Below are 27,485 nucleotides of genomic sequence, written 5' to 3' on the forward strand. Positions count from 1 at the left end.
TAAATAGAAAGTGGTTTCATCAGTTTATTGCTTTTTGCAACCCGAACTTTGCTGCCATTTCACGTATGGTCGAGTCTGTGCAGGAATACTCAATGCCATATACACTACAACAAAAAACAATGTTTTATCACGAGCCATACAACTGGTGGGAGAACAATCTAACCCCACAACGACATCATTTGAGAATCTGACAATAAATACATCATATCTCCAAAAAGCTACTGGCATTTACATTAATCAACTGATTATTTTTCAAGTTACTGAATAAAGCAAAACTGGTGAGGGATCAAGTGCTCTGAAACGCATGCTTTTGGTGTATTCCAGACGTCCTCCCAACGCACACGTTCTGAACTCTTCCATAATTTCATTAATACCTAAATAAAATTAAGGTACTTTGTTTCCAGTTTAAATACCAGGAGAAAATAATTAGCACATTTCAATATATTAACTAAAAGACCATCTGTATAAAACTCTTCACACATGAAATATTTTAAATTAAACAATATAATTATTATACTTACAGGAAAACAAACTAGAAATTTATTGCTAGTACAAAAATTAATGTGTTTTGAGGAGAAGTTAGATTAATATTATTGCTATAAACACAAACAGTGCCAGAGACGAGAATCTGATTTTCGTATTTGCTTATCATCCACAACTGGCTTTCAAGGACACGCAGGTACATGGGACTTAGGAAAGCTGAGGTCCACAACTTCTTTCAGAATTCTGCTTTACGATCTGATGTCATTTTATTGCCTTTTAGTGTAACGGCCAGAATCAGTCTGCTGCTCCTGTGGTCTAACATTATCACTCATTAGATCTCCTCTCCGTGGAGAAAATAACCCTCGAAAAATCGGCAGCCACCATGATCTTGCTTTCCCTCATTAGTTGCTTGAGTATTTTAAACTCAATACTGCTTTTATGTTAGCCCATAGCAAAAATAAACAAGTGGGAATGTTCACTATGTGGAGAGTCCATAACAATGTTTCGATGGCAAACTTTGATCAATTTGCTAACAAGCTTTCAATCCCCCCAAAAAAAGCATTTTTCACATCCAGTGGATTGCGTAACAATACTACTCAGTGCAAACCGTCACACCTGCTACCCCACTAGTAACAGAACCAAAAGGAACTACACCGGCTCGCAGGTCTGCACGGTCCAGTTTCTTTGCAATGCACTGGTTTCCAGTCACGAGAGCGTATATTCACATCGGTTGCTTTTTTGTTGTTGTTGTTTTAGAAAAGCATGGTGCTTTTAATGGCCATTTAGCTTGCTGCTAGGTCATATTTTCTCACCATTATTTTGTGATTTTCTTCTCACACACACGCAGCTAGCTGTTGACTTAAAAGTTGATCTGGAAAAACTAACAGTTTCAGCCTCTCCATTCAATTAAACAGTCAACACTGGAGTTCATACGGGTTATCATCAGTGTAAACTATTAAGATTACAATAGCTGTAATTAATCACTAAAGGATTGTGAAGTAAATCAATAGAAATTTTAGCCTGGTCATAGATTCTATTATTGCTAAATGAAAGGTTTATACAAACCAGTGTTTTATGGACCTAGCAATTCTCAAGTCACTCAAAAAAAAAAAGTATTAAAGCCACTTCTTTAATCGGGGTGGCTGAAGTCTGGTGCAAATCAAGTATTTAGAAATAATTGTCTAGGTCTGAAGGAACGGAAATGTCCAAGACCAGGTTCAGGTGAAAGCCTCCTACTGGTCACATCACCTTACAACATGCCCTGGGATCCAAACATGCCTCACGATAAAGCAGGATTCTAACCCGACACATTAATGCACCAATGATTTTAACATCAAGCGTGAACGCTAGAGTACTTACTAGACAGTTGTTGCCACAACAGTTCCTTTTCCTTCACCCCCACTCCCACATTCCTCCTTCCAAAAGAAATATTAGCACAAAACCAAAAGAATATTCATATTTGAAGGAGAAACAAAACAGTCAAGTTGCAAGTGAGAGACTTGAGAAGCACACGCCTTTCTTTTCTTTTGAAAAGGAGTCATACAGCAGGAACTGGATCCACAGCGACAGTAGTTCAATGGAAAATAATTACTGTATGCTGTCAGACAACTCAGGCTAGCATTGTGCGTACCACATACATCTGAAAACAAAAACTCTTCCACAACTTAAAACATTAAATATTTTAACTGGATTTCTTTGAACTCCACTTTGTATTTACATAGCTATCCACAATAACGTGCAAAAGTAAAACTCAACATCAAAATAAATTTAAAAGTCCAACAAATTCAACTTGACATTAAAAAAGGCAGCAGAGGTTCCGAGTCCATTTTGTACACAATTTAAAGAGCTACTGAAGACAGTGAAAAAGTTGTTCCAACGAAGCTTCTGGGATTTATCAAATCCAACCATTGGGCACTTCGACCACTAGCTGTCTTTGCTGCAGAATTCACAATGTATCCCACCAGTGAGGTCTTTGACAACTTTTTCTTTGACCAGTTTTTGCAGTAATTTTGTTTCGCCTGTCACATTGTGCATAGTTTGTCTGTTCATGGCAGCCATGCAGAGGTTGTTGTAATAGTGCAAAGGAGTACTGGGCTGATCGAGGTCATATCCAAATCCTGCTATGCTCACTTCATCACATAAATGCGTCGCTAAAATAACCGCCATGACCCCAATTGTGGGTACATTCTAAAAAGCAGGGAGGAGAAAAAAATGTTGAATTCAAATGGCTTCACATATTCTCCTTTACCAGTTTTATAACACTTTACAGTATTTAATAATTTGACTACTCCCTCTACTCATTTAAAAATTAATATCAATTAAAATAATAATCAGTTAAAATTAAAAAAATCAAGTAAAGATCAAGTGAAACTAAACATTTCAGGGCCAAATATCGATACAGCTTGAGTATTCGCCTTTAGCAGTAATTTTGGCTTTCGATGCTACACTTTTTTCTGTGAACTGAAGGCAAGACACCCTATTACTAGGCAATTTAACAGCAAGTAAACTCTTACTCCAAACACTCAAACTGACAGGCAGTTACAACTTGGCATTGCTCGATACGTGCTTGCTTCAGTCTTGGACAACAAGCACTCCGGCAGTATTCTTCAGGAAACTACTTTTCACTGAACAGCCTCTGAAGGTGAGTGTACTCCGATACACGAAGAAGATAAATAGCTTGGTATATTACGTTATTTAGGTAAATAAACACTCCAAGATGTGAAAATCCTTAAAAACATTTGTGCAGCACGTTACCATTAACAGCCTTCCCACAAAGTAAAAAGGCTACTGCTGTTCAGTACTTCTCATAGCTCAAGAGAACTACGGATGCCCAATTTGTCAAATAGTTGAAATTTAACAAAAATGCAGTGCTTAATTAAATCAGGCAATTCATCGCTCCAACCCACTGCCAAAGCTGAGGACACAGCAGGAGGATATAGCAGTAGTTCACTGCAGTACTGCTGAGCACTAGGGCGTACACAACAATTCCCATAGTCAGGAGTACCTGCCAGAGGGAAGCCTGCTTTACGCTTCTCATCCTTTCCCCACTGCTGGAGACAGATCTGTCTGTAGGGAATCTCTGGATTGACTTAACAGGGCTGCTCTTAACACACCAGTCAATCAGATGTCTGTTTTGAATATTTAACACCGATCAAAATGATGTGCGAGTGAACACCCTACTGGAGTGAATTTGTGCCTTGCTGCATCCGGATGCTCTGTAAAGCAGGCCACCTCATGTCAGCGTGCACAGGCATAACGCCTCATCTGAAAAAGGTGAACTGAAATCCTGATTTGATTTTACACAAATAGAGAAAATGCAAGTCTTCTGAGAGACAGTTAATTTCCCATTACTTCAGACCAGCTGACATCCCACAGAACTATACTGAAAGAACCACCAAAACCTTTTTTCAGTTTCTTATTTTATTCTTTCATACAGTTTCTCTCCTAAAATGAAACTTCTTACCTTATCCCAACCCCAGAATATTGATCGAGGTTTGGGGAACTGTAAAATGTCCAGAGCTGTCTCTTTAACGATGACTGGATTCAGAATCCGAAACTGTTTTGATGTAAAAGGAATTTTCTTAGCAACCTCCTTCCAAAAGAAAAGTCGTATCCACAGAGACTAAGAGAAAGGAAAAAAAAAAAATAGTTCACCAAACGGAAACTCTGACACCATGAAGTGTACAGCAGACATGGGGCATGAGTTACAGAATTCACCACTGATACTGAGAAACTCAGGAAACAGCTTAGAGCTGATTTCGTTCAGAAATACCAGCATACTGTTCGAGCGATTGGCCTAGAAGAGGAAAAACCTTCAAAGCATCTGGAATTGCAGAGGGTAGCAGGGGGAAAGTTTGCTTATTCTGAACATTTGACTGAGCTTGGTGTTTAGTCAGTCAACATATCCACCAGCTCCTCCAGGTTCTCTGGACCCTCCCCAGCACAACCGAGCAGCAGCAGTATTTGAAGAAATGGGAAAGGGAATCAGTTTTCCACAAACATTAACCAGGTCGTTCTGAAGCGAGCGCTGGACTTAAAACAACTGCTCGGGCTTTGAAGTGAACAGCTGTTGTTTGACAACATCCACCTAGTGATAAATGTACCACTTCAGAAGAGGATTTACACTAGACTCAGCAAACTAGTCTCTGATCTCATGCCATGTGCAGTCAATTAGATGCATACGAATGAAAAAAAACACACACACCTAGATCAGGCTCGTTTTACAGATCTCTCCACGTAACATGTAACACTACACATATGATAAAAACTGACATAGCTCCAACACAGGTCTGCGTTTTATAAACAGGCTTTTTTCCTGCTCCAAGGTGCAACTCCACAACAGCTTAAACTGATGTAGTAGGTAAAAAAAAAAAAAATGTATTTTGCTGTGGTCCCATCTTTCTACCTGTGCTCTGAACACTTCAGTAAAGTACCAGTGCCTGCACAGGAAGCTGATCCAACTGAAAGCCTAATATTTGAAACAATAAGTAAAAACATTCAGCTTCCAGAGCAGTTCCCAAAACTGGCTCTCTGTAACAGCAAAAACACCAGAACAAGGAAAAAGGTGGGAATGGACAGACACTGATGGGGACAGAGCAGAGACATGGCAGTCTGGTCTTGAATTCTGGTTAATTTAAGTTGCTTTGCAGCAACCCCAGCAATCCCATTTCCTTATGCTCCTTTTCAGCACAAATACAAACATCGTGTTTAGTCATCTACAGCATGTGAACAGTAACAAGGAAAGAGCTTGGAAAAAGAGCAGGATGACAAGCCTAACAGAGCAGGACAAGGAGACTGGGACCAGACACCAGAAGACCTGGTACGGGGATAGCCCTGGGTTTTCTATTCTCCTCTTCAATTGGGTATTTACATAACATTGATGCATATGAACCCAGTTCTGCTCCTAAGACAGGCAACTCAATAAAAGGTACCTCTTTCATAAAACATATACTTGAACTCACTGACAGAGGATGTTGTAGATGCCAAAAAGCAACCATACTTTCATTCCCCAAAAAATAGATTTTAATTCAAAAAGGTGTCCTCGTACTAGTCATTCTTGAAAAACAAATCTTTCAAACATGAAATAGCCAGACAGCTTGTACAACAAGAGAGGGATTCAACTTAAGTCAGAAAGTTGCTGGTTGGCAAAATTACCACGCTCCTGCAGGACCAACAGGACAGACCAACATTGTCTTGTCCCTGGTAAAAAAAAAATCATTAGACAGCAGCAGCTCTTAAATTTGCACTCAGGAATATCTCCTCTATAAAAAACATACCCTGGTTATTCAAAACAAGGCAATATCCCTGGACTAAAGCAGTAGTAGATAGTCATAGCCAATATTAAACAGGCCTTCCATATGCCTTCATGTCATAAAAAAAATAAATCACAGAATTAAAAAGGGAACTTGGAGTACCTAAACTGTTATGCATCATATTGTTAAGAAATTTGACAGCCTTTCTTCTCTATCTCAAAAATGTAGAGCGGTTGTTTCCAATCTGTGGACAGAAAGCCCTAGCTAGGGGTTTTCAACTTATGGAAACTACCTGCCTGCAAACTGAAAGAGGCAAAAACCAACAGTTTAAAGAGTTTGGAAACACAGCGCTCTTCTATCAGTTCCTTAGGAATCTCATTTCTCATTGAATATTTACAGAAGTGCAGAGTAATTTCTTAATTCTGGAAGACCACAGACAAATGTGAACTAACAACTGCAGTTCTTCAGTTACACATTAACTGCAAGTACGCCACTGAAGGAGCACGGACCTCAGTGGTTAAAAACGTGGGACTAGCAGCCAGAAATCTCATTGCTATTTCAGGCTCTGCAGATTCAAACAAGTCACTGAAACCTAATGTGAAATTAGTTCTACTTTATTAAACACTCAATATGTCACGTAGCTTAGTGTCTGAAATCTACCAGTATCAGTGGAAAAAACTGTTACTGTCAGCATGTGGCTTAACCGGAGTGCTGTTACCGACTGTAACTAGGAGACATAGCTAAAAAAAAGTTACATAAAAGATCCCCAGTATAATAAACCAGGAAATAGGGCATCAGTCAACTTCTTAAGCATTAGACAACAAAAACTGAACGGCAAAATCATAGGTACATGCCACTGCTACTTTACATACCAAGGTTTCATTTTTTACCATTGCTTGTAGCCAATTGAAATCAACACTTTTAAACAAAACAGCCACAAATAAGCTAGCAGGAGGATACTCGTGTTCAGAAAGCGGGGCTCCTTCTGGGTAAGTCATCCGTATCGTCGTTTTGTTACCAACGTGATCTGTGTATCCTTGGACTGGCGCATCATTTAACCTAACAAAAAAAGTTGAGAGAAACTGTATTAAATAAACAGTGCGCAACCTCATTAAAACATCAGACACTAAGCAAAGGACTTGTATTTGACCCTCAGATTTTTATTTTTAACAGAGCAGAGGACAGTGTTTTCTCAGTATCTCCATGTTCCTCACCTCTCACACTCATCCATCCCCTATCTTTGAGGAGAAGCCAGTTCTATTTCTGGGTTAGCTGGCAAAAGAGCAAAACTTCAAAAGGAAGAACTTGAATAGAAAAGTGACTTAAAAGAGCATTGCAGAATTTCACATTCACTGCCTTGTGCTAACTCAGAATCTTAACAGAAGGGAAAGAAAACACACAGACAGTTTCCTGCTTTCTTTTGTTTACACACACACACGAGTATTATACACAGCAAAGGCACACAAATTATCCCTTCACAAACACACAGGGCAAAGTAACACATCCTGTGGGTTTGCATCATTCCAGCTCACAAAAAAAAAATAAATCAGAAGCTAGCACACTGCTTACAAGAACAGTGTCATCCAGCTCCATCAGTTCTGCAGAACAGGAGAAATCTCACAACCTTTTCTGTATCAACAGGAAAGCCACTTTCAAGCAGCCAGCCCTAATTTCAAAGAACAGCTAGCGCAAGTTCTCTGCCCCTCTCCATGTTGAGATTTGTTCACCTTTATATAAGAGGTATCAACTTGCTGTACCAATTCTTCCCTTTGTAAAAGGAAGAAGTCTTGCTTTACAAAGCTACTTATGGAAGTGCTTATATTACAAATTTGTGATTTCACATGATTCAAAATACAAAGAACAGCCCCAACAGTAACATTCAGAAAGCACAAATACAGACCATATTCTGGACTTTAGCAAATACAGGTAATCATAGAAACCATGCACTGTTCCTGTAAACATAAGGAAAGATAAGCAGCGTGTTCTGCAGTGTGTAAGCAAGCTGTACACTGAAACACTAATGCATTTTTATTGTGCTTAAAACAGCTGTTAAAAAAAAAAAATCATATAAGCTTCCCAACCAAACAAGGGGAAAAAGACAGTCTTTAGGACTCCTTTTTATCTCAGAAAACTTAAATATACGAATAAATAAAAACACTACTGCTTATTTCTCTAAGATCTCATTGGTTTCTACTTCAGTTGTGCCTGTGCTTTTTGGTATCTGAAGTCCATAAATAATTACACTGAATTCCTGCCTTGTGAACACAATGTTATTCTGCTCTTAAGACTTTGAATTCTATCAACTCACAAGTAAATTTCAAAAAATCACTTTCAGAAGTAGTCTGATGTATTGCATAAAAAGTTAGAGATATTTTCCCCTCAAAAACCAACATCAGTTCATAAAGTCAAGCGGAAGTAGTTTGAAGCCTGAAATAGAAAATACATACCTTATAACAATATCAAACTGATTCAGTAAGTGACCTAGCTCAGATCCATAAAGAATTCCACCACTGCCAACAACAACACAACGTTTACAGTGTTTTGACTTCAAATCTTCTGGCAGATCATGCTCAGGTAAGAGTTCGAGGAGATTTTTAAGCTTATCAAAGAACCTGTGAAATCCAAAGGGAGGTCCGTATTTAAATAAAGCTTCATCTTCATCTATGTTTTTTCCTACAAAGGGAGATATGTCCATGCTGTATTTCTCCGCAAATAACTTTCCCATTTCTTTTTTCACATAAGAAGGTCGGCACTGTTCCTGCAACACAGCACTGGCATATTGTTGTGCTCTCTAAAAGAAAATAAACATGATTTCAGTTAGGAAAGCTAGCTTCGGGAACAGAAAAAGCCGTCTTAGAGCAACCCGCCAGGTGACAAACAGCAGTTACGCAAACACTGGGTTTTGTAAAGAAAACTTAAACATGGAAATATAAAACATTTTAAAGCAGCACAAGGTAAAAACCTGCAAGTGAATGTCTCTCCATCCAATCATTTAAATCTGGATAGGAGGGTTTTTTTACTAGGCTAATTTATCCTTCAGAAAAGAGGGAAGTGAAAATGCTGCCTTTTTTCAAGAAAGATCTGCCCCAAAGGCTGCTGGAGAATGCCTGCACTGTTACTTACACAGAAAAATTAAATGTAAAATTACCTTCACCCATCCAATTCAGCAGTGAGACAGCAAGAGGAATTCTACGCCGCTGCTCAACTGCATGACCCGAATTTTGCCTGTCGTAGGTTTATACCAGACACACACCAGCTGGTTAGAAGTTCTGTCAAATGGCAGGTTGGACTTGCTTACTAATCAAAATAAAGCAGCGGCTTCTTCCAGAAGTGTTGCTAATGGTATTGCTAATGACTAAACCACAACTCAAAGAATGCAAGGGGGATGGGGAGTGGGGGAGTTTTAGGTCTTCTTTCAAAGACATGTCACCAAAATTAAAGGTTGTGGTAACAAACTCCATAAAAAATATTAAGCTGTAAGATAAGTCACAGAAATTGCTCTGTAAAAGTTAATCATACATATATTTCAGAAATCCATAGGGGCAAATCGGTAACTGAAGCAAGGAAGAAGAGAAATAGCAAAGATATTGTTTTTAGTCACTGAAAATAATCCTTTTGCATATCTTCTTCCCTGCTTATCTTTCCTCCACTTTAATCAAAACAAACAAAAAAAAACTACATTAGGCAAACACACAGGTCAGAGAAAGATTCAAATCTAGTGCTAACGCAGTTCCCCTTTTGTACTGCTACAGAAAGGGAAGTGCCTATCTGGGTACACAAAGGGTGGCACGGGAAGCAAGTTTTGTATATATTTTATTTTTAAAAAAGATGACTCTACAGAACTACCTCTGCCACAAAAGGCTCTGCAAATCCAGGCATAAACACCAAACTTCTTCCTCGGCAAAGTACAACTGAGCAGCTTCAGGCTGCATTTCACCAAGTGCATCTTTGGGAGAGCCTCATTTTGCAGGCTGACAGATGTGCAGCCAACCAGTGAAAGCTAAGGCCAGTCAGCAGACAACTGCCCCCAAACAGTTTACAAATGGCTACTGCCTTGCTAGACAAAAAGCAACACCCTTTCCTCATCCCGCATCTAACACAAACAAAAGGAATTGTGGGACGGCAATAAATACACATCCACGCAGTCTTTAGGCTTGCTTGGATTAAGGTGGTGGTTGTTTGGAGGCAAGAATGTGTTCCTGAGAAAAGAAGTAAGTCAAATGAAACGCGAAGGGTTGGCAAAGAGGTTCCCAAGGTAAACCTGTAAAAAGCCTACTGAAGAAGGTGGGGAAGGAAAGACACACACACAGTGATGCTGAGATATTAAATCAGGGCTTCCGCTACATGTAAACTGTGTCTGAGGTATGAATGTAAACCATTCAAACACAGAAAAGTAACAATTCTAAGCCAAGGTAAATACTGCATTGTAAAGAGCAAGCAGGTTAAGTACCAAAGGCAGAGAAGTGTCAGCAAGAACTCTAAGAAAGCTTTATTGGCTTCTGCTTAAAAGACACATGCAAAACTGCAGCAGAAGTATGTGCTACCTTAAATTAATAGTAAATGCACAATTAAATAAAGAGCTGCACCCTCCTGCACATTAGACTTGTGATTCCAAAAACATCTGAGCGGCTACAAGGTAAAGCAGACCGGGGAACTGGCTTAGGTGACTACAACCTTTTGGTTAAACGTGTTGGGTCTGATTTTAAAAAAGCGTTACTTTCCATTTGCATTAATTTCCTGATCACGAGCTTTGCACCGACACCACAGAAAGGTAGCAAGCAAGGAGCAGAGGAGACAGCTCCCTGAAACGGAGCGTCAGCTGAAAGCTGAAAGCATTAGTCTCCCCTGGGGCTGTCCCCTCTAGGCAGCACTCGCCTGGTGGCAGTCAGGCAATGCCTCTGCTCCTGCTGAGGCACCACGCCAGGTGGGCCCAGCGCTGAGGAGCTGTGACCATGGCTGGGGGCTCAAAGCCCCCCCGGTGTGGGAGCCCAGCTGCAGGTGCCTTTGTGGCTGACCCAGTTCCCAGGGGACTGGAACAACCCGACGGGCTCGCTGCTCTTCGCTTTTCTGAAGCTTGGTCTCATGCAGTAACCGTGCTAGGAAGGCGTGGCCATTTCATACATTAATCTTAAGTCACACAGTTGGATCATTTTACCCCTAAAAATCTAGTTTCCTTTTGCACTTCCACAGGAAGTAGAAAACAGACAAACAACAAAAAAAAAAAAACAGTTCTACGTCATGAAGAAAACATGAACAAAATATATTTTCCTCTCACAGGATGATCTCAGCATTCAAGTCCTTTGTTACAAACCCTTATAACACTCATACTGAGGACTAATAAAATGTTTTTGTTTTAACCAAGTAGAAAATACCAAAAAATACCAACCCTTACACGATCGAGGTCCACATACGGTGTTTTTGTTCTGTCACATTCTTCAGGGTAAAAGTGTAACTTGAGGATATAAAGGAAGCACCCTCCAACCACAAACAGTACAAGAAGTCTAGAAACGAACAAGTTCACGTATGGGTTAGGAGAAGGGGAAAAAAGCAATCCACTAACTCCTAAATAGTATTTTTAAAGAATTTCAAGACACTTGAAGAATTTCAGGTGAATATTTGCATTTGATTCAAACCAAGATAACTGATGGCTTTGTTTCCTCCAAGTCTTTCACAACTCTTTAGAGCTACTTGCAGGGAAGTATGAAAATATACAGATGCTTTGATAAGAAAACCACCGCATACTGATTTTACATATTTCTGTACCTGCATCATATATTTTAAATGCATCTCTGATGGATCCAAACACCTCTGATCATACAAAGAAACCATAAAGTGACTTTTCCTACCATAAAGGAAACGCTATTTCGAAATATGCATTTTCATGCAAGTTGTGTTGTTTTTTTTTTTTAAGCAAACAAAAGAACCGCAAATTGCGAGGTTTTCAGATAACAACCACTGCTCACAAACAAAATTTCAGCTCTCTGGCAGGCCAGACCGCAGAATTTAGATGCTCGGGTTTGTGCTAAGAAACTTAGTTTAATTCTTTTTTCTTCTGCACATTTTGGGGGCTTATTTCACTCAGTTTTAAAGGGTTATCTGTATTTTTGATCTACTCATTACTAAGGAATCTCAGTGTTGATCTCCAGTGTTGACTCATGTGACATCCAAACTGATTTGCAAGAATTACATAATTATTTGGTTAGATTGTGGTTGTCGCTCAGGTATATAGTTTGAGCCTGATCATTGATTTTCATTTTAAATTAATTATTTCCTATGGTTGCCTAAGGACTGCACATTTGTTTAAATGTTCTAAAAAAATTTATAAGCTGCAAAGTGTTCAGTGCTTCTTGAAACTCATTCAGACAAATTTAAATAGAGGTTCCTGAGATTTTAGGGAGGGAAACATAAAAAGCTTGTGTACATAAATAAACCCACTAAACCTCACTGCCTTTCATTTTCCCCAATTATCAGACCTTACAAAGGACTTAACATTGTTACTTATTTGGATCCAAAAAAGACTGGAAGCACTCGAGCAAAATATGGGGATCTCACACTAGCTAGGGAAAACGTGTAATACTAAGAGAGAGTCGAGGCTCCTCCAAGTATTTTAGGCACCCCAACAAAAGCTGGGTGCCTAACCCTCCATTTAGGTCCTGTGGAAATCCCATACCTTGATTTCTGCATTCTTTTTGTAACTGCTCAAGCTAGGGAGAGAGCAACTGCCTCTATATTACCACTGCAATGACACTTACTTGGGAGTACCTTTTAAAAACCAGATTGGTCTTCTCATCTTCATGTGCAACTACCTTACACCATTGCACAGGAGGTGAACGATCACTTTTCAGCTTTACAGAGTTATTGTCACTCAGCATTGCTGTAAAAAAAAAAAAAAGAGGAAAAAAAGGTTTTATCACGACTTTTTCTGAATAGAGAAGTTCAAAGGACACTCAAATGTTCAAATGACTCAGCTTGCTCCATTTGCCAGCAAAGACTGATTCCTTCTTTCTGTGATTATCACGTCAGGAATACTGAATCACTCTTGACATCCTTATGATCGGGAACATACTCATTTTGGATGTAGTGCCAGGAAATGGTCCTAAAAATATGTAAATGTTTCTATGTATAAAAGTCTAATAACTGCAACTCTTGTCAGACACTTGTTTGATCTCAGTCAAACACCAGTTTGTTTGAGCATTCATTACAATTCAGACAGAAAAATCTGAGTGGTATGCTTCGTGTTATTTAGGATGCCTGAATCAAGACGTCCAAGTACTGTGATACCCTGCAGGCTTCGAGCATGCTCCCAGCACGCAAAACCCGTGAGCACCACCCCATCCCCAGAACCGGAGCCCACAGCTCCCATCAATTTCCCAGGGTTAATTGAACCTAGAATCACAGAATATCCTGAGTTGGAAGAGACCCACTAAGATCATCAAGCCCAACTCCTGGCTCCACACAGAACCACCCAGCAATCTGCCCATGTGTCTGACAGTGTTGTCCAAACACTTCTTGAACTCCAGCTGCTCAATGCTGTGACCACTGCCCTGGGCAGCCTGTCCCAGTGCCCGACCACCCTCTGGGTGCAGAACCTTTTCCCAACACCCAGCCTGACCCTCCCCTGTCCCAGCTCCATGCCATTCCCTCGGGTCCTGTCGCTGTCCCCAGAGAGCAGAGCTCAGCGCCTGCCCCTCCGCTCCCCTCGTGAGGGAGCTGCAGGCCGCCATGAGGCCTCCCCTCGGCCTGCTCTGCTCTGGGCTGAGCAAACCAAGGGACCTCAGCCGCTCCTCACACACCTTTCCCTCTAGACCCTTCCCCACCTTCATAGCCCTCCTTTGGGCACTCATAGTTTTATGTCCTTCTTATATTGTGGCACCCAAAACTGCACCCAATGCTCAAGGTGAGGCTGCCCCAGCACAGATCAGAGCAGGATTATCCCCGCCCTCAGCCAGCTAGCCATGCTGTGGTCAGTGACTGCCCAGCCCTCTAGCCCATCGAGATCTCTCTGATCATTAGTCTGACCTCTTCAGAAGCCCCAGCAACACGGTCAGCAACTTCAGCAGCAAGCACCAGAAGGGACACACAGAAAACTCTGCCTGGAGGGCAGCAGGGCCGGGAGGCTGCCAGCACAGCAGCAGTTTCTGCGCCCAGCAGCAGCTCCCCCCAGAACACCACGAGCCCAGCAGGGGTGCACAGCACTCCCGCACAGATGGGCAAGTCACTCATCAGTAGCTAAGGAGAAGCAATCTCACCACTTTGCAGGAGGCAGTTTGTAAGCTCCTGCGAGCTTCTATCGGCGTGCTCCAACTCTGATTTTGGAAAGAAAAACGCAGGCTGGCAGGCCAACTTCTCATAGGCTGCTGCCATTAATCTAAGATGGGAGCAAACACAGAAACGCTATGCAAAGCCTAACTGTACAAGTTTGCTGTCTTTGCACTGAACAGAGAAGGGACACAGGCAAAGTTTTTAGGGCCTTACTGACCTCCTGAAGCAGCTCCCTTTGATCAGCCATCCACAGGACAAACAGCCTGATCCTCCGCAGCAGAGCTCAGCCCTGCTCACTGCCTTTGATCTCAGCACTTAAGGCTCCCTGCTCTCCACTGCAAGGACGTTCACACTCCTGCTCTCTTGCCAAGAACTCTGTCACAGGGAAGTTTTTTTTTTATTGGAAAAAAAAAAAAAGCAGGTCTAAGAGAAGGCTTTTATCTAGAGACAATTCCCAATTCTCTCTTTTCTGCTCCACCTCGTTTGACTTTATATGGGGATATTGCCCGTTTAAATTAGCCTGCACTGCCACTCTGAACCACTGCCTATTCGAACAGCCAGCCGATGTTCTCAGACACAAGGATGAAGGAGCTGGTGAGACGGACAGGTCCCCTCCAGTCCTCCAATTCAGCCCACTAAAATCTTGTTCAGCAGACGACACAAAGGCTTCCTCTTCGCACCACCACACATTGTTTCTCAGTAACGAATCCAAGATTCACCACAGTAGGTCAAAAGCCACAAACGGTAATAGCAGGGCAGAGATCAATGCCAGCATCTTCCATCCTTTGAAGAGCAGACAACGGTTAAGTGATGCTCTCTAGAGCCACCTGCAAGCAGTCACATACCACAAAACAGTTTAAAAAGAAGTCTTATTTTTTTTTGCCAGCAGAAGATTTCACCACTTACCTCTAACATAACAATATTGAAATAACCAAGCTGCCTAAGAACCTCAAAACACCCACCTAGCTGTCTTTCTCAATGCCACAGACTCTGAGCTGTCACAAGCATTTGCAGACCTTTGTAACAAAGCAGCAACACCTTACTCAAAACAATGCTCCAGTAGGTCTGAAAGCACTGAACAAACAGGTCGGTATCATTATGCTTGCCATGGAACAAGGCAAACCAAAACCCAAGGGTTAAGCAATGGCCAAAGTCCCCCAGAATGCTAACAGTTAAGCTGGAAATCAATTCCAGCTCTCACACCACCTACGAGGACACACGGCCGCAGGTCACAGGGAATCGATCAAGGGAATCAATCAATCGAGCAATATCTTGTCTCTTCTGACTGCATCTACACAATTGAGAAAATCAGCACAGAAGAGGAAAAATGGCTGTTGACACCACCAGGCACCTACAAGTCCATTTTGCTCTCACCAAAGCCCACGGGGGTAGAGACTCAGCAAGCATCAGGAAAATTTGCTCGCAGGACCATAGCCCAGAGCCAGGATGGATTACGAGCTGACCTGCCCTGCCTTGAGACGTCCAACACTACCCCAACAGGAGCTGCCCGATCACCTTACATCCCAAACACATCCTTCCCACCACGCTATGCAGACACCACAGCTAAGCACCCCTCATCATCGTGGACCCAGAAATTTATACCCACGTGTCCTGGAGACCAGCTATCACACGGAGATCACGTTGCCAGCACGCACTGGGAGCAGCCCCGGCTCAGGGCCAGCATGGTCCCACAGGGTGCAGGAGGAGAGCGGTGATCAGAGCCTGCTGCAGAGTGGGAGGAGGGCATGAGCAAAAGCTTGCAGAACACGTGCAAAGTCCAGGATTGCTCCACGCACATGGAGCCAGGTCACCGCGGAGACTGGCTCGGAGCAGCACGAGCAAGGGGCACTCGGCGCTGTTTGACAAGAGGGAAGCAGATCACTCCCTGATACGGATGGCTTTACGGCACGGACCTGATCACCCGGTGCTGCACGTACAATAAAACAATAATTCCATCTGGTGCTTCCACAGACACAGCTGGGGCAAAGTATAAAATAGGAAGCCTTTCTTTGAAAAGGAAAAAAAGGTTGATTAAAAAACAGGTAACAAGCTTCAGCAATTTGCACTACGGAACAATGTACTAATTATCTCTTGGATAAGCAATATAAAGAGGAGATTTGGTCATAGTCCATAGGACACTAGAGCAGAGCATTCTGCATGGAAGAACCACTGCCAGACTAGGTACGGAAGGATCCTGCTGCAAGGAAAGTATTACAACAACACACCAAGTGATGCAGGGAGTTCTGGCCCTAGTACCTGCAGAATTTATGAAGGAATACGCTCCAGATTAAGCACACATTATCCAGCAGTTTGAATCAAATCCATAAAGTTTTATGGCTTGAAATACAAGGGTAGGATGAAAGCCTTGCTGCCTTTGCTTTGTTCAAAGCAGATTTTTATTTGTTTGCAGATCAGTCTTTCCTACCCTAGGACCCAGGTTTCGTTGCAATTTGACAACAATGCTTGTGAAAACCCATCCGATGTATATAAAACATGATATTGCCTAATGTAACAACATGCTCCTGCAGCATGGAACGCCACGGCCAATCTCCTCTGCAGCATAAATCATCAAAAAGCAGTCTGCAAGCAGTCAGCTTTCAAGAATTTCCAGGGACGAGAACCTCCTACTACAGCACTGCACACAGAGCTCCTACAACAGACACACATTTCACGAAGCCTTTCAAAACTAAGAAATGGGAAGGCTGCAGAGATCTGAAAGAGAAGGAACCGAAGAGATGGAAAGCGGTGAAGACAGAAGGGGATTAGCGAGGAATGCAAGGCTGCAATGAACAGGTACTATCAGTCTTCCCTACCTCTGAGGAAAATAAATTCCAGTTCGCCTCACTCATCCTGGACGTGCAAGAAGAAAGCGAGCTTATTAAACAAGGCAGAGAATTTCATTAATCATCTCGGCACAGTCTCTTTGAGTCCAACTCTTATTATTTAGCATACTCAGTATTTTTATTTAGTCTGTTTATATGACAAATAATGTCAGTTTTCATTTCAACTGCAACAGTCTACTTCAGGCTGACTTTTGTCAGTTCTGTTTACTTAAGATGATCCCTTTGCTGATGAAGTAAAAATATACGTATCTATGTTCAGTGCAGTGTTTTTTTTTTTTTTACGAATTGTTTGGAGTTTGATCCTGCACTTTGAACTGAGTCAATAAGGCAAGGCTTCCCCAAGGGCAAATCATGCCTGCCCCATCTGGTGGCCTTCTGTGGTGGAGGGACTGCATCAGTCGACAAGGGAAGACCGACTGATGGCATCTACTTGGACTTCTGTAAGGTCTTTGGAACAATCCCACACAACAACCTAATCTCTAAATTGGAAAGAGACAGATTTGAAGGGTGGACCATCCTGTGGAATTGGCTCGATGGCTGCACGCAGAAAGTGCTGGTCAATGGTTCCATATCCAGGTGGAGGTTAGTGACAAGCAGTGTCCCTCAGGGGGCTGTCCTGGGACCGGTACTTTTCAGTATCTTCATCAATGACAGAGAAAATGGGACTGAGGGCACATCAGCACGTTTGCAGAGGGTACCAAGCTGAGTTGATACCAAAGGAGGAATAGATGCCATCCAAAGGGACCTGGACAGGCCAGAGAAGTGGGCCCATGTGAACCAAATGAGGTTCAACAAGTCCAAGGGCAAGGTGCTGCACCTGGGTGGGGGCAATCCCAGACTGGGAGAAGAACTCATGGAGAGCAGCCCTGCAGAGAAGGACTTGGGGGTTGTGGTGGATGATAGAAGAAGGGGGAATGGTCTTAAACTCAAAGAGGATAGATTTAGATTAGACATCAGGAAGAAATTCTTCACTGTAAGGGGAGTGAGACACAGGAACAGGCTGCCCAGAGGAGCTGTGGATGCCCCATCCCTGGAGGTGCCAAGGCCAGGCTGGATGGGGCTTTGGGTGGCCTGGGCTGGTGGGAGGTGTCCCTGCCCATGGCAGGGGCTTAGAACTGGATAGGCTTTAAGGTCCCTTCCAACCCAAACCTTTCTACGATTCTATGAATAAGTGCCTTCCACTAACTGGAATAGCATAAGAGTGCTTAAAAAAGCAAGGCAGGCAGTAACAAACACCAGAGAAGGCACCTCTCCCACAATCTTCATAAGCTTCAAAAAAAAAAAAAACAAAACAACTAAAAGTCTTCAAGTTTACAGAGAAAACCAGTTAACCTGGCAGTTAAGAAAGCAAGCAGTGCCGAGCAGCGCCGAGCAGCTATGCCTGCAGCACAGTACATATATTCCGATGTTGCCATTTGCATTTAAATGCCACTATGCCCCTTCAGAAAGGGACAGTGCTACATTTGCTTTGAGAGCCGTAAGTGTCTCAATTTGCTTACAAAAGATGTCTCAGTAGTAATGCTGCCTTACAATCACATTTTGCATTGACATTCCCATAGCTACCCATTGTGGTGTAATTAGTGAAGACTCAAGGGACTTAAATTTGCTTTTCATCTACTGAACTTAAGTGATCCCTGTAAAGCTGCTGTGAAAGCTAAATTGTCCATCAGTAGGAGCACACTCCAAAGCTTTTTGTGGTGTTATTCTTCTCACCATAATTTACTTTTGTCTCATTGTTATTCTTAAGTAGACAAGATTTCCACACTTAGAATATCTCAGAAGCAATTAATTTAAGTCTTTGGGACTTAGTCTTTTTATGTGGGAATGCTAAGCAACAAAAAGCAGCGTGTGTCGAGTCGAGCACAACCACTGCCACACCCTGAACAATTGCATTTGGTTATGTCGAGCACCTGCATATACCCGAGGACAAAGGGAAGGACACTCAGCCCCGTCGTTCAAGCGCTGAGACCGAACCAAAGCAGCCTGCAAACAAGTGCAGGAGGCATGCTTACAACCCTCACCATCCTCTTATTAAGGACCCTGAGCTGTAACCCCACTCAGTGGATGCAGTTTCCACTTACCTCCCTCATCTGTCCAATTCAAGGACACTCCTGTCTCCTCACACGCTGAGGGTCCCGTTAACAGCCTCCACGACTGAGCTCAGCATTTCACGTTAGCAGTTACTGTTCCAAAATAATCTCCGTGTAGGCAGGGACTGGAGCCACATTCTTACTGTTAGGCAGTAACTCCATTCGTGCAGGAATTTATCCATCCAACCTCAGCAAGTACCTGCACATGGACAGATATCAGCAGCGTGCAATTGCACACGGGATATCCCGAGCTGGAAGGGACCCACAAGGATCACTGAGTCCATGAGGAAGCTGCCCTAGGCAGAAGGACAAGAGATATCTTGTTTTACAGCTGTATAGCATCTAGCTCAACATTAACTACACCTGAAGTCTGTAAGAGTTGAAAATACAAATCAATATTCTCTCTCCTAGTACTACCAGGAGTAGAAACAGCAAGCTTTATGAGTCATCCACAAGACAGTCCATCTCAAGGTCTTGGTGCACAGCTTTTGAAGTTCATCTATGAAGACTGGAAAGTTGCAGTATAAAGTCCAGGGCAACAGAAGAAAGACACACCCTATATAAAGTAATCACTAGTCAAGAGCAATATGGCTTGAACAGGCAGTAAATCAGGTAGTAAAACTAACACTAAACACCCCAGAAGCACCTGCTCATTTCATGTCCCCTTCTGTAAATCAGATACGCACAATTTACTTTAGAAACATACTTTTAAAACTGTAAATGATAAAATGAAACTTACTTGGTTTTAAGCAACATTTATGCTTCAGAAAACAAAGGTGAAATGTAAAAGGAAGAGGTGTTTGCACACAAAGGGAACTCTAGCAAGATATTCTTCATTAAGATGCTGCACACATTATCACTGATGAATTCTGCATGCCCAGTTCAAGGCTTGTTGTTGGAATTGCGTTTTGCTTTTTTAAACACAGACACACTCCAAAAATTCATGCAAAGCGTTAGAAGAGTACCTTTAAGGAAGCTTTAATCGCTTACAGACTGTTTCCCGGGACAGATTTGAGGAAAACAGATGACAAAAACTAAGAGACAACTACACCACTAACCTCTGTGACTGCTTGCCAGGGTTGTGCCCATGGAACAGATCACACATTTTGTCTGTCTTCGTTATTGACCAAATAGCTGAGATACCATATTCATCTTGAAAGCCTTAATGAAGAGCAATACGCAAATAGAATGCTATTAAGTAACAAAAGGAAAGTTACTTTGGTAAAATTTATAGTTAGGATAAATTTTGTTTGCTTCTGCAGTACTAAACCCCAGAGATCAAAGAAGATAAGATCTAAAATCCAAAGAAAAAAAATCCACAAGGGAAAATTATTAACTGGCTAGTAGTTTGTGGTTTGCCTTTTTATTTTTCTTCTTTTGAGATGTACAAAATAAGTTTAAGAGCCATCTGTTAAGCAGAGCCTCTCAGCTGAAAAAAACACCTAAGAAATTAAAATTTTTTTAAAAGAAAAGAAGATTAAAAAAGTCAATAAACACATTTTTTAAAAAATTGAAATTATGCAGATTTTGGAAAACTTGGAAAGCACTCACAGTTCCATCCCACATCCTCCAAACCTGCCGAGCTCACTGTAGTGGGCAAAACAGACTTGACTTGGGGAATTTCTACTTAGCTGAATTTATTTCTAATTAATGCAACTTCTAACCACAGTCTCAAACATTGAGGGGAAAAAAAATAATTAACCCACGAGTAAACACCTCTCTCTTCCCTTTCCCTGACTTCCTCATCTCCGTTTCCCTTCCTTTTGCCCCAGGCTGCACACGAATCCCACCCCAGCTCCTCTGGGGAGGAAACAGGCAGTGCAGGAGTGGGGGGCCATGTCCCCCAGAGCATCTCCTGCCCCTCATGGCTTCTGCTTGCTCTTGAAAACGTCTGAGCAGGGTCACCATCGGCTCTTCCGACCAGGGGTTTTGGCACCTGTGGGTTATTTACACGTTTCCGAACAAGCTGGCGAACATCGTGGCCCACCCAGGCTCCCTCTGCTACAAGACCCCCTCATTTATGCTCAATGTGCTTTCCCTCCCAGGCCTCCTGCATCAATCCATGACTCCTTCAGAGCCTTCCTATGCTTTCAAACTTCACCATCTCTTGACTGGAAAGAATAAACCATCATGAAAGAAGCTTTGCAAATAAGCTCTGTCCTGTTGAAAAGAAATCATTATAAACAGTCTTCTCTTTTAATCGACAGTGGATGAAGCCCCCTCCCTACGACATTCAGGGACAAAAAAGATGATGCAAAGAATAGAAGAGTTGAAGCTAAGTCACACTCCTACCTTACAACTGCAATAAAGTAGACTATTTTTATCCACCCAAAACACCGAGTTTTTTCTTAAATATAAAACCAGTTTGGAAATACACTCTCTTGTGACTTACAAGAATTTGTTCGTAATCAACCAGCTTAGAACAACATACGAGCGTTCTGCAGCACGAGAAACTCAAGAAACTGCACGCCAGCAAAGGACTGCCTTTCTTTCCAATGGCAGCTGCAGAAGTGAATCCAAATTTTTAAGCCAAATCTCAAACACAGGTTTTAAAGGCCAATTGAAAAGTTGCCCAGATGCTGAAATTGGATCTCAAACCTACACAATGGAAGTAAAAATCCTTTTATCTGAATGGGCCCACTTGTCTAGAGTAACAAAATACACAGGAAAGAGTGGGAAATGAAAAGAAACAGACAATTTGTTCTAAAGAAACTGTTTCCGACTGGGAAATCTCTTTCTGTAACACATTAAAGTTTTGAATATCTTCCTTAAGACTTTTTTTTTGTTTTTTTCCAGCAGCACATGACAATAATCCCTTAAAACCAGAAGCATGAGGAAAAATTCCTGAGATATTAAAGATCTGAGGCAGACTTATCAGGGACTTGCAGCAGCATGTCTGACTGTTGGGTTACAATCCGTAGCAGTGGACTAACTATTGGACGTTTATCTTCAAATAATCCTCTGATCATCACCTTACCACTTCTTAGCAGAAATGGTTGTAAATAAGAAGAGTAGTCTAAGAACTGTTGCAATTTCTTACCAGAGCTGGGAAAAAAATGGAACTAAAGGTACAAAATTGGAGACTTCTGTCAAATATTTCTTCTGTTGCCACTATATAAACCCCACGGTAACGTGGGTACTTTAACATACTCAGACATTTGATAAACCTTATTTAAATATTATCAGCTTAGTACATATTACTACTGAACGACATAAAGAATGAGTATTTGACAGACATGCCTCTTCTGATGAGCAGTAGAGTCCGTTGTTGCAGCTAATTTAATAAAGTCAGTAGAAACAATACTTCCTTGATGGCAAAGAGAAGTTTAGCCTGTAATACGGTTATAAGCACCTACAACAGACGTTGATTACATTACTGTATAATGTGTCTTACCAAATGAACTTTGACTGTTAAGGCTTTTTAATCAGACAATAGAAAGTAAAAAAAACCAACGTACTCTGTGCAATCTCCAATTCATTTGGTCAAGATCCGTCTTCTCAGAAAACCAGAATGCAGTAATGCATCCTACACGTGTGGACGGAATTGGCAAAAAAGCAAAAGGAGGAGTCAAGGAAAACTTCAGGGCAGTTAGCAGGCACTGCCAGAGAGAGGTTCACGGGCAGGAGTTTTTGTTTTGCCTGAAGCCAGGAAAACCAGCAAGGAGCGAGAGCAACTCAGAGGCAACATCATTTTTCTCTCCTTGCATTTTCTTTTAATTGTTTAATGGCAGATTCCTACATCCTCTTTGCAACATCAGCCACAACTAGCTCACGAAATCATTAATAACCTGAAATTATCAGGTCTATTTGCCCAGTCTTTTCCTCTAGGAAGGATACACGTAGTTAGGCTACGACTTGCTCTTAACCTTGGGTCAGCCAGACCCCAACACGCAAAAATTTGTTCCAGCTCAAATCCGGTTCAATTACTGATGCAATTAGAGTTATCCAGAGGCTAACACCTCCTGAAGGAATGCTTCCTTCCAGCAGCATTCCCAGGAAGCTTTCTGGATGTTAAGAGCTTCTGCTAAAATAATGTTACGGGCAAAGACGTTCAAAACGGGGCTCACCCTCACGGTTTCATTCCTGCCTTGGCACCCTCTCCTCTAGTCCAGCTCTCCAAACTTTTCTAAGCCTTGCTGTGAAACCTATCTCAGGTACTCCGAAGTGAGCGACAGCAAATTATCTCCAACACAAACACAAGAATTAACAAGATGTCCTTGCAATGCCTATGGAGGCAACCGGTGCTCTGTGACAGAAGAAAACTGCCTGAATTTGGATTTTTTCTGACTCTCAAATGAGCTACACAAAAGGACAGCGTTCCAGCCAAACAGGAACCAACAGGTGAGTCAAAGAACTGCTGTTGTGAACAGCGTGGTATTAAAAAGATAGATTTCTTTCCTGCAAAGGAAACTTTTGAGCTTCCCCCTCCCTTTTTTAATTTAAACAAAATTTAAAAAAAAGAATGCAGCCAGCAAATGGCAGTTTTTCATTGTATAGGTTACCAGCGTAAGAAACGGTAGCTTGTCTGCACAGGATGTTCAGAACCCGAGGTCAGGCGCTCCTCTGAACTTGAGCCGAAGCAGGGCAACGTGCACAAAGAGCAAAGCGGAGTGTCCCCAGCCAGCACTCAGCCACCCCTCCCAGGCACATCTCGCACGCTCCTTTCTGCCACGCGTTCTCCTCTCCGAACCGCAAGCCCTACATCTGCGCGAGCACCAGCCGGTGCTTTGTGGACGAGCTCAGCAGCCCAGAGGGGAGGAAGAGAGCACGGCGCATCGGCACGGCACCCACCCCTAGCCGCGCAAGTTCATCTCGCACAGTGGAAGGTATTTCTGAGCCCCTGCGAGGAAGCCAAAACAAACGAGATCTTTCCCCTTACATGGGAAGCTCAGAGAATAAATCATCCCTAGAAGAAACGGTCAGAAAGGACAGGGCATAGCATTAATCTTTACTGGGCTAAGGAAACATGCCAGCAGACTTCCACGGCCAAGATGTTTCATATTACATCTGAATTATGCAGCAGAATAGCACCGAACAACTAGTAATTATGGAGCAATGTTAATGGTACAGCAGCATTTTTACCACAGTATCATCTAACACCCTAAGAGATCATGACAAAACTCACACTTGAGGCTATACAAGCAGAAGAGTCCATGCCGGACGTGTCCCGTGAAGAAAAGGCTTAAAATTAATTGCAATATAGCAAGAAAAGTTGCTAGAATCAATTTTAGTGGCTAACTTCTGAAGTCAAACCTTCAGGACTTAACAGGTTGCAGAGCGAGCAGGGAATGATGAGCTGCTCCCAAGGAGAACCGAGGGCTCAACTTTTTTAGCTTCACACAACAGGTTATGAGTTCGTCTTTAGATACACCGAGCACGTAAACACCAAAGAGGAAAACAAATCAAACACCAGGAGAATATCAGCACGCAGGAAAAAGTGGTCATAAATATATACGGACTAGGAGCATAGGACTCCTGGGCAGCAGAGGAATAATCTTCCCTTAGTCCTATGGGAAGGCAAGAGCCTACGAGACGTTTTAAGAAAGTCCTTAATAATTCATGAACGACCTCACGAGAGAGTTGCCTGCAGCAGGGGAGACGTCTCTGTCATCAGGCCCTTCATCTGAATCAGCGCTGTGCGGTTTCAAGGCGTCGGATGCACCCGCTGCAGGTGCTTTAAGCTGCTGTGTTTGATCAAGTTTTGTCCAGACTCGCCTGTAATGTGAAAATCACTCTACGACAAATTTCAAGTATTGGTTGAGTCTTGTTCAATAACTTCGCCTTGATCAAAGCTCAAGACCTTCTGAAGTTTTCCAGGATTTCTTCCTCAAGCAAAACAACCTTCACATCAAATACCAGAGCTCTGCAGCAACCTTAGCATGTAACAGCCCTTTCCACATCTCTCATCTCCAGATACCCGTAAAACAAACAAAATTAAACATTTTCCCGTTTTCCTCGCTGAAAGGAAGTTGCTGCTACCACGCTCTCTTTTCCTACATCCTGCCCCTGTCTGTCAACCATTTGGCTGACTTAATCGCGCTCCACAGAAGGACAGAGGTTACGTCCCCAGCAGCTCCAGGAAACCACAGCCCAGGTGAGCCTGTTCCTCACCAGCCCAAAGGAAGCGGCCAAAGCACCAAACCATTCACACACGCTCTAACTCCTCAGCTGCATTTTGACCTTTCAGTCAAATTCCCTGAGTTTGCTGCCTCAGCAGAGGGGTCGGCAGACAGCTCAAGGCTTCCTGGCGCTTGAGCTAGGAGGGAGATAGCAACCTTGCTGCAGCAAAACGGAGTAACGCACGGTCTGCGGGGAACTGGCGCGCACGTCTAAGGCAGGCGCTGCATCTGAACGGCCCCACCGTAAGCTGGGTTTAAAAATCCACATCCACTTTAGACACATAAACATATATCCACACAAGAGCATTTACCTCAAAAAGCTGTCTTCAGGACAAAAAGAAATACGCATCTGTATTTTCCCTTAATCTCCGAGTTACGGCAAAGCCAGCCGTGGGAAAGCCATTTACCCCCACCGATTTTATGAACATTTCCCGTTAATTTCCATAACTAAAGAGAGACGTGCAATAAACAACTCTCCTCCATCACCCTTATACTTCGATCTTATCTACCAAAATAGAAAGAAACAAACCAACTCAGCACGAGAACTCCTCTCCCTGAGCAGCGCTGAAGAAGACAGGAAGGTTTTGGCAGCGACACCAGAAATAATTGCTGGTTTGCCTCCCGATCGCTCCAGCGCGGAGGAAAAAAATGAAAATCACCCGCAAAAACACCATCGCAAGCCACAGGCAAGCAGAAGCCTATACGCTTTATTTCGGCAGAATGACTCCAAACAGCCCCAGCCGCATTCCTGGCGCTGGGAAGAGGCCCGAGATGGTGTAAAGCTGGGGAATACCTGCATCTCCGCGCCTTCCCCGGGGGCCAGCTCTCCGAAGCCAGGGCTGCCGCGGGGCCAGCTTTAAATAGGGGGCAGGGAAGGGGATGAGACAGGGGCAGGGAAGGGGCTGAAATAGGGGCAGGGACGGGGAGGGAAGGGGGCAGGAGGGAGGGAAGGGGGCGGCACGGCGCTCCCCCGGCGCTGCGAGGCCTCTCCTCGCCCAGCCCTGACCCCCCCGGCAGGGCCCCGCACCTGGCGTGGTGGAAGCGACCCCACCCTCAAAAATAATAATAAAAAATAAAAATTTAAATTTAAAAAAAAAAAAAGAAACACCACAGAGAGATCGGAGCCTTCACGCCTCGGCGGGCACCGCGGGGGAGGAGGGCAGCGCCTGTGAGGGGAAAGCAGCCCTCTGAGGGAAAACGCCCCCCTCTCTGAGGGAAAAAGCCCCCCCTTCTGAGGGAAAAAGCCCTTCTCTGAGGGAAAAAGACCCCCGTCTGAGGGAATAAACCCCTCCCTGAGGGAATAAACCCGCTCTTTGAGGGAATAAGCCCCCCCCCTCTGAGAGAAAAAGCCCCCTTCTGAGGTAAAAGACCCCCTCTCTGAGGCAATAAACCCCCCTCCGAGCCACGCAGCGCCCCAAACCCCTGAAACCGCCTCTATTTCCCCCCCAACAAAGCCCCCTCCCGCCTCCCCGCTCCCCCATACCCGCCTCGCCGCCCCTACCCACCTGCGCTGGGCTCGGCCCGGGCGCCCTGCCTCCGCATCGGGGCGGGCGGCGCGGCCCCGCCGCAGGTAACGGCCCCGGCGGGGGCAGCGGCGGCGGCGGCGGCGGCACGTGGCGGAGCGCAGCCAATGGGCCCCGCACCGCGGCCGAGGGGCGGGCGGAGGCGGCCGGCGGCGGGGCCTGCGCTCTGCGGCCCTGAGGGGAGCTCTCCGCCCCTGACGGGGGAGCGCTCCGCCGCCCCCTGAGGGGGGCGACGTTTGGGTTGGGTCTGCTCCCCGTTTTAGGGCTTCTTTCTTCCCCTTAACGCCTGTTTCTCCTCTTTTAGGAAATAATAAAATGATAAAAACGCGCGCGTGGGTGGGTGGTTTGTGCGGTTTTTTTTTTTCGCCCTCACGGCCAAGTGCGGGGGCACGTCGTGCCGGCAGAGGACAGCAGCGCCCGGGGCTGGCTCCCCGCTCTCTCTCCCCCTTTGTTTCTCGCTTTTCTACGCAACGTTTTCAGCCTTCTTCTGTTGGGAAGCCGAGGGGAATTGAGAGATCTGCTCACCGAAATCATGAAATTTTAATTGCTTTTGTTTGGCTCCGTAATCCCCACGCCTCGGGTGCGTGAAGGTTTTCAGCCCTCCCCCTGCAGTTGCTAGGGACCTTTTATTTTCAACAAGAGTCGCATAAACCCTGCCACAGGCAGCGTAAAAATGCACCTGATTCAGTGGTACACTGCAGGCATCCAGCGGGTGCTTAACCTACAAGAGAGGAGAAGCCACCCTGCAGCCCCAACTGACGTTACCATGGCACTATCAGTAACACCGTGAGCCACAAGGAAAAAAAAAAAAGGAAAAGAAATGATCTGGGGAAAAAAAAAATAAAACAAAACACTGGAGCAAAGCTAAATAGGCTGTGCACCAGCTGTGGGCAAGAGCTGATTAAGCAAGGAA

At 43.6% G+C, this 27,485-nt stretch overlaps 1 protein-coding gene across 18 annotated transcripts; it reads right to left on the reverse strand.

Annotated features, from left to right (window-relative positions):
* ST3GAL5 (ST3 beta-galactoside alpha-2,3-sialyltransferase 5) lies at nt 1-26,743 on the reverse strand. 18 transcript variants are annotated; one of them, XM_080590306.1, is made up of 9 exons: nt 26,555-26,592; nt 19,989-20,091; nt 18,922-19,226; nt 12,488-12,609; nt 11,122-11,236; nt 8,183-8,526; nt 6,608-6,794; nt 3,947-4,105; nt 1-2,670 (listed from the first exon to the last, which is right to left on the reverse strand). In XM_080590306.1, the coding sequence occupies exons 4-9, from the start codon at nt 12,529-12,531 to the stop codon at nt 2,407-2,409; spliced, it is 1,113 nt and encodes a 370-aa protein (XP_080446432.1). In that variant the 5' UTR covers nt 12,532-12,609; nt 18,922-19,226; nt 19,989-20,091; nt 26,555-26,592; the 3' UTR covers nt 1-2,406. The 18 variants fall into 18 exon arrangements, with proteins under 18 accessions (XP_080446432.1, XP_080446433.1, XP_080446434.1 ...); XM_080590307.1 differs by lacking the exon at nt 19,989-20,091 and having other exon boundaries at nt 26,555-26,699; XM_080590308.1 differs by lacking the exon at nt 19,989-20,091 and having other exon boundaries at nt 18,922-19,129; nt 26,555-26,574.
* Nucleotides 26,744-27,485: the final 742 nt, after the last annotated feature.

The sequence above is a fragment of the Anser brachyrhynchus genome (genome assembly GCF_964034855.1).
Source record: "Anser brachyrhynchus genome assembly, chromosome: 4".
Lineage (NCBI taxonomy): Eukaryota > Metazoa > Chordata > Aves > Anseriformes > Anatidae > Anser > Anser brachyrhynchus.

Coding starts and splice junctions, on each gene's coding strand:
- ST3GAL5 (XM_080590314.1), bottom strand. CDS start 26,591: ATGCGGAGGCAGGGCGCCCGGGCCGAGCCCAGCGCAG. Junction 12,610..26,554: donor CCGGGCCGAGCCCAGCGCAG/GTGGGTAGGGGC, acceptor TTTTTTTTACAG/CAATGCTGAGTGACAATAAC. Junction 6,795..8,182: donor CAGTTTGATATTGTTATAAG/GTATGTATTTTC, acceptor TTTTTTTGTTAG/GTTAAATGATGCGCCAGTCC.